This window comes from Corvus cornix, chromosome 11, assembly GCF_000738735.6.
Source record: "Corvus cornix cornix isolate S_Up_H32 chromosome 11, ASM73873v5, whole genome shotgun sequence".
Taxonomy (NCBI): Eukaryota; Metazoa; Chordata; class Aves; order Passeriformes; family Corvidae; genus Corvus; species Corvus cornix.
In genome coordinates this window covers 9,898,894-9,912,885 of record NC_046341.1, presented here as the reverse complement: position 1 = coordinate 9,912,885, position 13,992 = coordinate 9,898,894, and the positions used below count along the sequence as shown (strand labels likewise).

Genomic DNA, 13,992 nt, shown 5'->3' with positions numbered 1-13,992 from the left:
GAGGCGCTCCGGCGGGGGCGGGCACGGGGCACAGGCACGGCTGCCAGGGCTGCCCGCCGCGTCCGCGGGACACGGACAAGGCGTGTTCGGGACAAGTGCCTCCGGGCCGCACAGGGCTGCGTTTTTTCTTGGTTTTCTTTTCTTTATGAATTGCCACTGGCAGGACATCGCGCCCTGTCCGGTCCGGGAGCGCCGCGGCAGCTCCAGGCTCGGGAGAGGGAAACCCCTGTTTACCTCCCGGTGATCTCGCCTCACAGGCAAATTCGCAATATGTAAGTCGCTGGTTAAACAAGGGCATTTCCATTTGTTAATTGATGCAATTACGCCGTGGCGGTAACGGGCCGGCCAGGCTGCAGGCAGCCATCCATCCATCACCGCCCCGCTGACCTGCCATCGCCCCGGCGCCCCTCCCCGCTCCCGGAGGGACCATCACGGGGCTAAGGGGAAACAAGGGATGCCCCGCTCACCACTCCTTAAAGAATGGGCTTCGGGCTGCCCTGTGGCCCGCGTTCTGTCCCGGCCCCGGGCCTGCCCCAGCCTAGGCAGGCAGCGCACGCTGTGCGGGGCGAGCTCCGACCCCGCTCCCGCGGCTCCGGGCCGCCGCGACGGGCAGCGACGCCGAGGCGGGGAGCACGGCTCAGCGGCTCCGGTGTAGAACCGGGGCCGAGTTGTACAGCAGCGCCCGGCCCTAGGGGTAGGCGCGGGGCCAGCGAGAAGTGCCAAAGAGACTGCGCCGGCCGGGCCGACCTCGAGAGCTGCTTCCCTGGGTGCGCCAGGCACCGCCGCTGCCACCGCGACCCCTGCCCGGCGCCCGTCCTCCCCGTGGCGGGCCCGTGACAGGGGGCACGCTGGGGCTGGCCGGTGCCGCGATGTCCCCGCTTGATATTTATTCCCCTAAGGCAAATTTTGATTGTGTTTAAAAATAAAGGGAAAAGAGACCAACCGCAAGGCACCCCCAGTCCCGCCTTTGACGTGCATCACAGCACAACATTAAACCAACATGAAACAAGTGCTGCGAGCGGGCGCGGGGCGCTGCCTGCTCCTGCCCGCCGCTGCCTGCTGCTGCCGGCAGGGCCGTGACGTCACCCCGCTCCTCGCCCACCGATGAACGCTAAAGACCTATAGAGCAGAAAATAATACAAGCAAGCTCCGTATCTTGCAAGCCCTACGTGATTTTCCCCCCCTCTTTGCAAAAGCCCCTTTGCACTTAAACTCTCTATACATGTGGGGTGGCTTTTTTAACTCCCTCTATACAAACATATTTATTAAGAGCGATGGGAAGTGGGGGGTAGCCTATTTTTTTAATCCAGGCACCAACCTCTCCACCCCCCCCCCCGCCTCAGATGTCTGGCTGCTTTTCTTAAGTGCAATCATCTATAATTGAAAAAAAAAAAAAAAAAAAAAAAAAAAAGCCATACGTGGAAATGTGTGTGTGAGAAGGTGCATCTTGAAGCAGGGTTTAGTTACAATCGATCTTGGGGGGAAAATATTGCCTATGGTCCAAAAATAAGGAGCAACTATGTCCTTCTCTCAGTTCGGATACCCCTACAGCACCACTTCACAGGTAAGGCGAGTGAGCAGCACTCACTTTTGTTTAGATTCTGCTGCTGCTGTCCAGATGTCTTGTCCCCCCCCTCCCTTTTTTTCTTCCCTTCCCCTTACTTAGAATATTTTTTTAAAAGGGCACATCTGGAGCCTTTTTTTAAAAAATGTGCGTGTGTGTTTATGTCTCGTTTGTGTTGTGTTAGGCTTAAACAAATAACTCGCAGTGTGCACAGCAAAGGCGTGTAGGAAACCGGTAATTCCCCCTCCTCCCCACCCATCACCGTTCAGTTTTAAGTGCAACAAACAAATAAAAACATAAATCCCAGCTACGACCGCTGCCGGGCGCAGCCCCCGCAGCGCCGCTGCCGCCCGGGCACCGCGGAGGGTGTGCGGGCAGCGGGAACCGGCGCTCGGCGGGCTCGGGGTTTTACTCGCGTTTCTGCGGAACCGGGCTGTGCCGTTTCCTCCCTCCTTCCTCCACGGGTCGGTCCTTTCCCTGTGTTTTATTAGGATTTGTCGAGAGTTTTTTTTCCCCCATGCGATTTCCGAAGGACACCCCCCCACTCACACCAAGGCACCCTGAATTAACTAAGTCGTCGCTATAGCGTACTTCGAGTCACGATTTATTTGGGTAGAATTATTTATACACCGTAATCACTGCAAGATGTGCCTCCCTCGCTTGGGAAGTTAGCTGTCCCCTTGAAGTTATTGAAATCAAATGCCTTCGATTGCGTTGGCTGACATATTTACTGCTGTGTCTATTGTCAAATTAACTGTAATCGCAACTTTTTGCCTTTAAATCAATGCAGATGGACCGAGCGGGGGCGGAAAGGATGGAGCCGTACGGATTTTATACCTTTTTCGAGTGCAATTATTTCCTTAAAGTTTTGTCTGCTTGATTAATCGTGCCCCCTTCCCAAGAGTTCCTGCGTCCCAGTCGGTTTATTTCCCGGTTTCTATAATTAGTTGCTTCAGCCCGCGTTTCCTATCCCCCTCCTCACCGCCGCCCCCCCCCCCCTCCGCACACACACAAGCGCGTACACCCTCCTAAATTCCCCCCGATGGGGCTGCCTCAACAGTCACTCGGCGCCGTCCCGCTCTCTCCTCTCCGCAGTTTTTCGTGCCCGCCAGCCCCAGCACGACCTGCTGCGAGGCCGCCCCCCGCTCCGGGCCGGATGCCTCCTCGGCGCCGGCCGCCGCCTCCCTCTGCTGCGCCCCGTACGAGAGCCGGCTGCTGGCGCCCGCCCGCGCCGAGCTCAATGCCGCGCTGGGCATGTACAGCGCCCCGTACGCCGCCGGCCAGGGCTACGGCAACTACCTGCCCTACGGCGCCGAGCCCGCCGCGCTCTACACCGCGCTTGGTGAGTGCCCGCCCGCCCGGCAGCGCTCCGGAGGGGAGGGGGGTGCAACAGGCGGGAGAAACTTCGTGTTTCGCACTCGGTGTCGGGGCGGGGGACCGCCGAGGGACGCGGAACCGGGAGAGGCGCCGGCCCGTCGGGGGTGGGGGAGAGCAAAGGGACTTCGGCTGCCGTGGGGACCCGGGGCTGCGGGGCGCGGCGGGGTTCCCTTCCTGCTCGACGCCAAACGCTGCCGCTTCCCTTGCAGAACCCCCAGTATGAAATCAAAGAAGGCGCCGGCACGTTGCACTCGGGAATCGCGCAGCCCGCTACCTACTACTCCTACGATCATTCCTTGGGGCAGTACCAGTACGACAGGTAAAACCCCTTTGATCAGCGCCCGGCAGCATTAGCATCCCCCTGCGAGGCGGCGGCCGACATCAAACGGCGGGGGACGGGGGGCTCCGACCTGACAAACGTTGCACAAAAGAAACGAGGCGTCCGGGAGCAGCAGACAGAGGAAATCAAAGTTGGGCGGCGATGTCAGGAGGGCAGGGGCAGGAAGGCAGATGGGCAGGGACCTCATCGGCCTGCGGCGCGGCTGGGCCGGGCCGGGGGGCTCTTGCCGGACTCCCGCCGGCCCTCCCCTCTCTAATCATCTCCTAGCAGGTACGGGACGGTAGATTTCGGTGGTTCAGCCAGACGCAAAAATGCAACGCGAGAGACGACGAGTACCCTCAAGACCTGGCTGTACGAGCACCGCAAAAACCCCTACCCCACCAAAGGAGAGAAAATCATGCTGGCTATCATCACTAAAATGACCCTGACGCAAGTGTCTACTTGGTTTGCTAACGCCAGACGGAGGCTCAAGAAAGAAAACAAAATGACCTGGTCTCCCAAGAACAAAGCGGGGGAAGAGAGGAAAGAAGAAACCCCGCGGGAAGAGGATGAATACAGTGCGGAACGTGAAGGCAGAGGTAGGCGGGAGAGGCGGATGGGCACCTCCAAGTAGGCTCGAAGTGACGGCCGATTTCGAGGCCCCCAACTTCCCCGCACCCGCACTAACGCCCTGCCGCCCCTTTCTTCCCCGTGTGTGTCCAAGCAGAGCAGAAGAGCTACAAGGAGGACAAGGACCTGCGGTTCAGCGACCTGGAGGAGGAGGAAGAGGAGGAGGAGGAGGCGGGGAAGCCGGAGAAGGGCCGGACCACCTCCCTGCAGGAAGCCCCCAGCCTGGGCGCGGCGCTGCCCGAGGCTCCGCGGAGCGAGTGCAGCCTGCCCGGCCCCTTCCACGCCTTTCCTTGTGCCAAGGCCCCCGCCGCAGACTTCGCCCCCCGCCTCCTTGGCCGGCCCGCCGCCACCCTACGCGCCCGCGGAGAAGCCGCGCATCTGGTCGCTGGCACGCACCGCCGGGGGCCAGCGCGGCGCGCAGGGGCAGCCCCGAGGGCCGCGGCACGGAGGGAGGCGGCGGCGCGGCGGGGGAGCAACCCGTGCCCGCCAAGGCCTTCCGGAGCTCCGCGTTCAACCTGCAGCCGCTCCCGCGAAGCTGCGCGTCCCACCGCGGCCTGGGGGAGCCGTGCCAGTTCGCGGCGGCGGGCGAAGGTACCCGCGGCGGCGGGGCCGCGGGGACGGGCGGGACCGCGGGCCGGGCCGGGACACAGGGCGCGGCGTGAGCCTGCCCGCGCAGTGACACCCCCGGTGTTCGGCCGTGCCCAGGTGTCAGGTGCAGACGCCGAGGCTTCTCCGCTCGAGGCGAGCGGGCAGGGGAGGGCGGCGGGGCCGGGCCGTGCCCACCGCGAGCCGCTTGTGTCTGTGCAGGCTTCGGCAGGGCGCCAAGGGCGGCCCGGGAGGCACCGAGCTGGGCGGGACCTGCCTGGACAGGCTGCGGACGGCGTTCCGGCCCGTGCTGCGGAGGTGAGGTAGGTGACGGGCCGGCCGCACCTCGCACGAAGCGCACGCCAACGCGCCCGGCCCTGGGACACCGGAGTGGCCTCGGCCCGAGAGCGCTGCGCCAGGGCCGCCGCTTTGCCCCGCTCCCGGAGCTCCCGTCCGGGCGGGGCAGCAACCCGCGGCCACTTAGCACCAGCTTATCACCGCTTCTCCGTCCCGCAGGACGGCCCGCCCCATCCTGGGCGCTGGCGACGGGACTCCGGCCGTAACGAAGCACTCGGCTGGACGCAACGAAAGAAACCTCTCCCCGCGCCGGCGACGGCCTCGCGGCTCCGTCTGCTCTGCCCTCGCCGGGAAGGGCCGCCGCGGCACAACGTGCTGCGCACGTGGGGCCGAGGGGCACGGCGGGCGGAGCGGCCGCAGGACCGGCGCCACCCCGCCGCCCGCCTGCCCACATGTTCAATACCCCATTGACGTCTTTGCAAAAAGGAAAAAAAAAAAAAAAAACAAACCAACAAACCCACCCTAATCTTTTGTCTTTCCCCCCTCATGTCGTGGTTTGTTTCTCCTTTTCCTCCCAAATCTGCGCTCTCTGCTCAGCGCCCTGCTCTGCCAAGGAGCGCCAGTTTGCAGTTGCTCCGCTCCACCCCGGGGAGGAGAAGGAGGAAAAGCGGCGCAGGTTACGCCGGACTGTATCTTTCCCGTCTCTGTACATAGATACCGCTGAAAGTATTTTTCAGAGTCTCTAATTAACACGGATGAGCTGAACGCCACGAAGCCGTCAGTGACCTCGGAGCTCTCCAGCCAGGAGCCGGCACAGCCCGGGAGGAGCAAACCCGGGCACCCGCCACCCGCCCTGGGGCACGGCCGGGGCACCCCCGGGCAGCGGGTGGCGACCGGGCGGCGAAGTAGGACGTTGTTAGTGGGTCACCGTCGTCAGTCAGTCAAAAGAGCAGTGCTGCACTTTACAGGACAGACGAGAAAGGGAAACCGTATCTCTGCATTATTTCTGTTTAATTAAAAGTGTCATCAAACACTTTGTGTTCAGACTAATAAACCAAGCAGGGATGAGGAAAGAATGTTTCTTTGTTCCTGTCTCTAGAAGCAGTGGCAATAATTTAAATTAATAACTGTGGTAATTAAGAGGTCATCTATAGATCAACCCGATACCTGCTATTTCCAAGTTCACTGGGGTCAGCATTTACATTAAGTCATTTGTGGTCAATAGAGTCCAATGAATTCTGCCTTAATAAATCAGGGAAATCAATCTTGAATATCGAGTAGACTTCTATATGTTTACTAAAGGCTACTCAAAAACGAGTGGGGCTGCATAACTGGGAGCCCTCTGGGTGTGCGACCGGAGAAGCAATTTGTAGGGGAAAGGAGGAGCTGCAGGTCAACGCAGGGAGATGTGACGGGGCTGCCTCCGGCTTCGGTCCCGGTAACAGCCGCGGCCCTTCCCGGGAGCAGAGCAGTCCCGGCTGCGGGGGCACTGTGAAAGAAAGCAAACTTTGTCGGGCTTTGTCGGGTCCGGAGGGGGAGGGGGGCAAGTGTACAAGAGGGCAGCAGGTGATGGCGCGGCCGGGAGCGGGGCTGGGCCCGTCAGGAGCCCCGCCGAAGACGCTCGGCCACGGCGCTTTCCCGGACTCCGTAATAGCCCTGGACAAGAGGCGGCGCAGCAGCAGCAGTCTCTTGCAGTGACCCGAAGCTTAGAGAAGGGGAAATAAGGCTGCGAAAAGATAAACATTATTTCAAGTCGGATTTGAAGGATTAGGGCTTGTAATAAAGAGTATTAGGCCCTTTCGAAGGGTTCTTGCAAGGCAACTTTTTCGCCCCTCCTCTCCCACCGGAAGGGACAGGTATTATCTGCCTTGGGAACACACCTGCAGGTTTCCCACGCCTGTCCTCACGGCCGAGCAAGGCTGGGCCTCCCTCCTGGATGTGTCCCGGCCGCCTTCGCCCGTTCTGCAGGGGAGCGACATGGCTTCCTCCTGTTCCATTTCCCGGCGGTTTCGGAAGAGGCTCTCTGGGGAGGCAGCTCTGCATCGGCCTCCTGAGCTGCTCACGGGAGACGAAACCTGCACGGCCCCCGCGGCCCGAGGGTGGCCAGGAGCTCTCCTGAGCTGCCGACTCAGCCCCCGGCCCTGGAATCCCCCGGCCGCGAAAGAGCCGCGAAGCCCTCAGGGAGAGTTAATTAGGCGGGTACAGGCCTCGGGGTCTCTTTGAGGCAGGCACGAAGGTAACCTCCAGGAGTTTTAAGACTTTTATTTTTTATTTATTACTTTTACTCCCCTTTCATTAAAGGTCAAGTGAGCGAGATGCAGATTATCCCGCCCGCCCAGGACTCCCCTGCAATCTGTCACGCCGGCAAGATATGTATCGCAAATCTCTCGAAATATAATCTCCGGGAATCATATTCCGAATACTGTTTTGATTAAAAACCAGAGCGGGGATTGATGGAGAACTAATACCGGGAGCGGAGCCTGCGTGCGCCCGGGCACAAAACTAAAATAATGGGCTCGCACGAACAGATTCCGCGCCTCCAATGCCATAATAAACGTATTTAAACCGTCTCTGTCGGAGCTTTACTACGAGATGGACTTTTTAATGCCGCTTCTCTGGGAAATGAACTCGGGTTGTCCGGTGGAGCGGGGGCAGTCGGGCTCTGCCAGGCCAGTTTTCTGGGGCGGCTTGGGAAGATGAGGCCGGTGCGGGGTGCCCTGGGCCCGGCCCGCCTCAGCCCGCCCGGGCGAGACACAAACGGGGCGCGCAAGGTGAAGCCCCCGCGGAGCCGGGGGACCGCCGTAGCGCAGCGCTCACACACGCACCACCCCGGCCAGACACCCCATTTGGCTCTGAAGGGCCGGGTCTCCCCTGCTCCGCAGCCCGCGGGGACGCGCTGGCACCGGCTGCCGCAGCCCCGCAGCCCCGCATCGCCCCCCAATTAGCGGCCGCGGGGCGGGCGGGGGCGGCTCGTTGACGCGTCCCCCGCTGGGGTGGGAAGTTTCGAAAACAAAGTCGCCGGGCTAATGGCCCCGGGCGGGAGCGGCGGGGCCGCGCACACTCCACTGCGCCCGCTCAAAGCCAGCGCGACCGCGGGGCCGCCGCCGCCTCCGCCGCGCTCGCTAATGAAGTTTTGTCAAAGACAATTACGGGCCCGGCGGGGGCAGGAGGCCGCAATGAAAAGGCGGCTTTGTGCGGCCGAGACGGCGCGGCTCCCCGGCCACCCCCGGCCCTTCCTGCGCCCCAGCGGTGACCCCCGCGCCCGGCCCCGCTCCCCGCGGGGGCAGTGGCCCTGGTGCCCGGCCCCCAGGTAAGCGCAGAGACGGGTTGGTGCCGGCGCTGAGTCTCCCAGAGCTGCAGTTTTTCAGCCCGATCCACCGACGAGCGAAGCAAGCCCCGAAAAGTGAGGGCTGAGGCAGCGGGCAGCCCCTGCTCCCTCCCCACACCCCTAGTTGAGGGATTCTGCCCCATCTCCCCTCCACAGAGGTCTTGCAGCGGATTCCTGCTTCAGCGTTGTTGCATTCAGTAATTGGGAGAATTCGTCCAAAAACGACCAAACGACCGGGCTAAATCTATTTAAATATACACCAGAGAGACATGAAATTGGGGTCTTGGACTGCAGCTGCCTTCAGCTGCGTCTGGGCCAGAGGAGGTGTGGAAGCGTGGGACAATAACCATCTTTCACCACCTTCCTCAAACTCCCAGACCTGGCGGCTGTCTTCCATCTCAGGTCCTTGGTTACCTCACCTCCCATCCCCAGCCAACATGGGCAGCACAAAACACACTGGCACTCTCCTAGAGAGGACAGGGAACCACTTCTGAGTCATGAAAAGGTCTGGACAATGCAAGATTATGGCTTCCCAACCTTTTGAAGCACAATCGTCCTTTTAGGAACATAGGAGAGAATAAACCGTCCTTTACTGCTGCACAAGCACAAGAAGAGAGCCCTGACACTGAGATGGTCTAGACCCGTCACCCCCAGCTGGCTGGTATTTGCCTGTGCCCTCAAACAGTTGTTCTGTTCCCCTACAGGTTTCCCATCCCACAATAAAGGGGTGAGTTTTACTGGCTTTGCAGCAACAAAACCCTTGAAGATCCCTTTTCAAAGGTAGCTGCCACAGAAGTTTTAGCATGATGTGGCTATCGAGGTTATAGAACAATGGATTGGAGCAATTAGTTCAAAATGATCTCGAAAACTGCACAAGCAGCTCAGGCCAGGTGTCATTTCAGGATCAAAGCATCTGTTAGAGGAAAATTATTTTTGCCATTGTATTGTTTTTTTTTTTTTTTTTTTTTACCTACTGTTCATCTGAAAATAAATTACAGGCCAGAACAGGTGGATAACATTCTGGAATGATTTAATGATTTATTTAATCTGGATTCTTTTTCAATCTACTTAGCAGGATGAATACTTTTTTTTTTAGCCTGAATCCAAAAGCCTGTCTTTTCATCTAAAGAAGAGAAAATACCCTAAAACACTGCTCTGCTGCTGTCAAGGTGTACTCCCCACCACTGTTAGTAAAGCAGTAATAATGTCTGCTGTGCTGAAGGGCCTAAGGGGAAACCTCAAGAAAACCGAGCAGAAGATTTTAATTTTTTGTTTGTTCCTTGACATCTTCCTAGTGCTTTAAATTTTACTTCCCTTCCTGGGACAGTAGTTGGGTAATAAAAGAACTGATTGTAGTGTTCAATCACTACCCCTTAAACCTTAAAATGCGCAGGTTTAAGCGATGACAACTCGGTGACTTTCCATCTCGTTAGGACAGCTTTGTGTAGCACTGATAGGGAGTGGAGCTGGAATGGACACACAGGAGTCTTCTGCTGCAAACACCTATGGATCCACTGATACCAAATGAGGCCAGGAGCAATTCCTTCAGGCACATTCACACAAGACTTGTATCCTATTCCTCGGTGAGCAGATCCTAACATGAGACCTTCCTTCTTGAGAAGCCATGACTTTGCTAAGGAGGGATTAGCAAAACCATTGCTCACTTATTCAGATGTGAATTTCTGAGTTTGGTTTGAGCTGGAAGATGTTTTATGGGGCAGACACTCTCAGGACCTATAAAATGCTGAAATTCATGGATTAGCCCCCTGGATGGCTCAGTTTGGTACTCTAGTCCTACTGGATGGTAATGCAGATGTGCAGAGAGAGATGGGAGCTGGCAAAATGTTTTTAGATACAGGGAAGATTACAGCATATTGAAGGGGTTGTAGGCACCACTGCCAGGATGTTTCCACCTCATGTGCCTGTCCACTTTAGTTTGATGGATTCCATTAAGGTCTTAAACTTGCTTTAGTCCATCAGACTCAGTATGTGCACCCGTAAAACCATTCATTTTTTTGTTGTTTTGTTCCAGTTTTTTTTGTTTGTTTGTTTTGGATTTTTCTTTTTGTTTTAATTCAACAGAGCTCAAAGTCTGAGTTTGCTACTAGTCAAGTCCTGAGTTTGTGCTATGGCACCTGCTCACCTGGTTGGTGAAACCTGCCAGCCCACTCCCCCAGACTGCCTGGGCTGGAAGAGAAGGGACTTGGAATGATTACCTGTCAGCCCTCCCAGTGAAGGTACTCTGAGCCACACGGGCCCTCCAAAAAACCTGGCCCACATGAAATGGCCTCCAGGGTAAATATGGCACATATCAAAGCTAATTGCAGTTTTTAAACAAAAATCACTTCCACTTGACTAGGATGATTCATTGAAGTGGGTTCACTTCTGAATTTCAAATCCACAACATCAATGTACAACATCTAAAAGATGCCCTCCACAGCCATCTGCTTAGTGGAACACCTTTACTGAACAGCTAAGAAACAAACAGTTACAGAAGCTCACAAGCAATCTCACCACTGGTCACTAACAGAAAAATCAAGTATCCACATTGCCATGCTCAGGTTTGCTCTACACAAACCACACAAGGCACAGGGAAAGTAAAAGGTTAGCTGCACAAGGAAATGGACAACAAGGAGCTCTGAGTCAGCAGCCTTGCAGGGTTTCATGCTATTATCTGACCATGTTCTTCACAGCTCCACAACCACCATCTGCAATTTACTCCTGGGAGCTCTGACAGCCTGGTGACCAGGCCCAGCTGGTACAAGAACAAGTGCTGCACGTACTGCAGGTGGGTAACTCACTGCTGGCAGCACTCAGACCTGCCTGACAATGCTCTCTTGCAGTGGTCAGAGTAGCAAACCCTTCCTGGAGCTCAGTACTGCGTGTGGAGCAAGAGTCTCCCTGACAGCGCAGCTGCAGAGCAGCTCCCCAGGGTGAGAAATGGGTCATTTGTTAGACCCACAGGACCACAGGAGAAACAAAGCTCTTCTCAGGGGTGTTGCTGGCATGAGAGCTGAAATCATACTAAGAGTGGACCATTTGCTGCAACATTTTATCAGCAGCAAACCAGTCTCTAGCCCACATTCCAAACACAGAGTGATAAGGCAGGACAGCTGGTTTTCCTTTGAATAACAAGTAACCAAGAGGAACAGAAGCAGAAACGACTGCTCCTGTGAGACATGTGGTACCAGCCCTGGCTGGGTACCAAGCCTGGCCATTACCTAACCAGCACCCAAGGCACCACTGTTCCAGGGCACTGCTTTATATTTACGAGATCTCTCCTTTGCATGTACAGAAAGATAACCCTGAAATGGCCCACAGCCACCTGGGGAGTGAGGAGACGAATGAAGGAATCCCTGTGAAACTCTGAAACATGAACAGCCCACAATGGTAAAAAAATGAAGTGTCAAAATTCTCCTCAGGCAGCAGCAGTTCTGCTGTCCAGTCATCCTCTGGGCATTTATCTGCCTGTTCCCTCACAAAGAAGGCCAAAAACACTGTACAGTAACCTTTCCATCAGAGGGGAAGGTGGTTCCACCAACTCATAAATTCTTAGCTCTCTTACACTGCCATTACTACTTTGACCACAGGAACTTCAGCATAAGCAAGTGTTTCTGTGATGTTACAATTTCAAAGCAGAAAAGGGATACAGTGACCACATTGTGTCAGGAACATCAGCAGGTTCCCGTTAAGCAGGGTTTTTTGCACCCAGCCCCAACTCGCCATAACCTCCGTGGCTACATGGGCAGGGGCACACTGCAGCACACACATCCTCAGTAGCATGTAAAATTAGGACCTTAAAGCAGATATCAAATTACTGATTTTTTAAACAGACAAATGTATGCTAAATACTTCTGTGAACCTTCAGCATTCAGAGAAATTTAGATAATGGAGATAATGCAACAATAGCTGCCTTAGCTGAGGGAAAGGGAGCTTCTACAAGCAGGAATTCCAATTTCCAACTTCTCACCACCTGTCAGAGCAGAGCTGATACACCTTCTGCTTCTATTTCATCATACCCTCAGTGAGTGCATCTCAGTGGAGACACTATATTCAGGGTCAGGTCTATCAAGGACTACAATTTACCTGTAGAAAAATCAATTGCCAGTAAAACTCTTCAAGTATCATCCGGAATTCAGAAATGTAACAGATATTACACTTCTTCCTGAACTTTCCCATAAAATACCAGCTTACTCAGTACTCTGTGGCAGGAAATTAATAAAACTTGTCCTAGTTGCTCTCAATTACAGCAATAATATAACCTCATTTGCTCTCCATATACATTTGAAAATCAGGCTACAAATACATTTCAAGTTATTTCATAAATGGAGCAGATGTAATTACAGTGTGGGAGTGTAGGCTCAGGGACAACTGTACTTGTACAATTCCAAAAGTTAATAACCCAGATGTTCTCTAGGTCACTTTTCACCCCAAATCCTAAGGCTGATTCTGGGCTGCACCACCTCTAGCTCCACTCAGCATGGCACTGAGATCAGTTTAACTTGCCAAGGCTCACAAGTGACATTTTAAGGGCTGAGGAGAACCAGGAGGCATCAATGACATAGTGATCCCCACTTCTTTGCAGAACTGCAGGCTTCTGAATCCAAGGGCTCTCGGAAGCACGATGCAGTGCTTGCCACTCACTGCCCCCTTCACTGCTGGCTCTCAGGTCAGACCTCTTACCTCCTGTAAGAGTGATTACAAATTAGCACACCCTGATTATTAGTTATGAAATTCAATGCACTATAATGTTTCATGCCCTGTAGTTTTCTAAGCTTCACTGATGTGCTGTGCTTTTCCCTCCTGAGAGAACCACAATCATGTCTAGTGGGCTTTTCCTTGAGTGCTATAGGGATGTCACCAGAGTTACACTGCATAGACCTAAATTTCAGGTCTGTGTTTTTTTCTTATGGCAGCCCAAACAGCCTGGTCACGAGTGCAGCAGCCTGTGAAGGGATCTTGAACATCATCTGTCGCATGGTTAGCTCCCTCAGCCTCTCCCCAGAGAAAACTCTGTGCATGCTATTTGTTTTCAGAATGCACTGGTTTTGTTCTTCAGAATAAGACTTTTGGCCTGATTTCTTATGGAAACAAAACTCCTATAATCACTGTAGGAGAAGACAAACATCTGCCCATCATTGCATAATTTCTTAAATTAACCAGCATAACCCAGCAATCACTGGCATGAGGATGTATGCACTCTGGCCTCCATCTCAAATAAATGGAGAAAGGAGTTTCTCCCATCGACACCCAGAATTGTTTCAGAGCTGTCTTCCTCTCTAGAGGAACCCAGAGCACCTGTGCTCCCAAGTCAGGCAATATGCTCAAGTGCCTGAGGTCCAGAGGGATTAATTCCAGCCTTGAGGTTGTACTTGTCCTCTGTGGTCACCCAAGCTGGTTAGGAATGAATGTTTGTTTCTTTTTCCCCCTAGAAACAATTGCTATGAGTGATCACGCAAATCACAGCAGTGACACACACAATTGAAAACACAACCCAAAAGACGTTTTTATACAAACTTGTGGTGGGTTAATACCAGGATAAAAGTATATTTCAAAGGACTAAAACGATTTTTCAGCAAGAATTATTTGACATAGAAAGTAGGGGAAAGACAGAGGAGAAAAAGAAATTAAGTCCCCCAAAACCAGAAGGTATAACAAAATCTCTGCTAGAGTTCACTCGTGTTCTTTCAGCCTTCCAGCCGGGTATGCCAACATGTCCTTACAGCTCTGCAAGTGATGGCAATCACTCCAAAGCCTGGGTCACAATTTTACCCATATAAAGCTGAGAGAAAACCTAGATATTTTCCTCCATAAGATGTCAAGAGAGGTTAGCCCGACTTGTCAGATCCCACTGTGGCTCACAGCAGGTTAATTGCACACCGGCAGCTAAAG

At 54.8% G+C, this 13,992-nt stretch overlaps 1 protein-coding gene across 3 annotated transcripts; it reads left to right on the top strand.

Annotated features, from left to right (window-relative positions):
- Positions 1-1,048: 1,048 nt before the first annotated feature.
- IRX6 (iroquois homeobox 6) lies at positions 1,049-6,043 on the top strand. Of its 3 annotated transcripts, XM_039558610.1 has the most exons (8): positions 1,049-1,564; positions 2,660-2,904; positions 3,150-3,260; positions 3,552-3,632; positions 3,741-3,859; positions 3,988-4,481; positions 4,698-4,798; positions 4,992-6,043. In XM_039558610.1, exons 1-8 carry the CDS (start codon positions 1,520-1,522, stop codon positions 5,296-5,298), a joined length of 1,503 nt encoding a protein of 500 aa, XP_039414544.1. In that variant the 5' UTR covers positions 1,049-1,519; the 3' UTR covers positions 5,299-6,043. The 3 variants fall into 3 exon arrangements, with proteins under 3 accessions (XP_039414544.1, XP_039414543.1, XP_039414545.1); XM_039558609.1 differs by having other exon boundaries at positions 1,060-1,564; positions 3,552-3,859; XM_039558611.1 differs by lacking the exon at positions 2,660-2,904 and having other exon boundaries at positions 1,063-1,564; positions 3,151-3,260; positions 3,552-3,859.
- The last annotated feature ends 7,949 nt before the right edge of the window (positions 6,044-13,992 follow it).

Excerpts from the sequence above, each read along its gene's own strand:
- IRX6 (XM_039558609.1), top strand. The coding sequence starts at position 1,520 with ATGTCCTTCTCTCAGTTCGGATACCCCTACAGCACCACTTCACAG. Across the intron at positions 2,905-3,149 it reads GCCGCGCTCTACACCGCGCT|GAACCCCCAGTATGAAATCA; the intron begins TGGTGAGTGCCC and ends GCTTCCCTTGCA. Across the intron at positions 4,799-4,991 it reads GCCCGTGCTGCGGAGGTGAG|GACGGCCCGCCCCATCCTGG; the intron begins GTAGGTGACGGG and ends TCCGTCCCGCAG.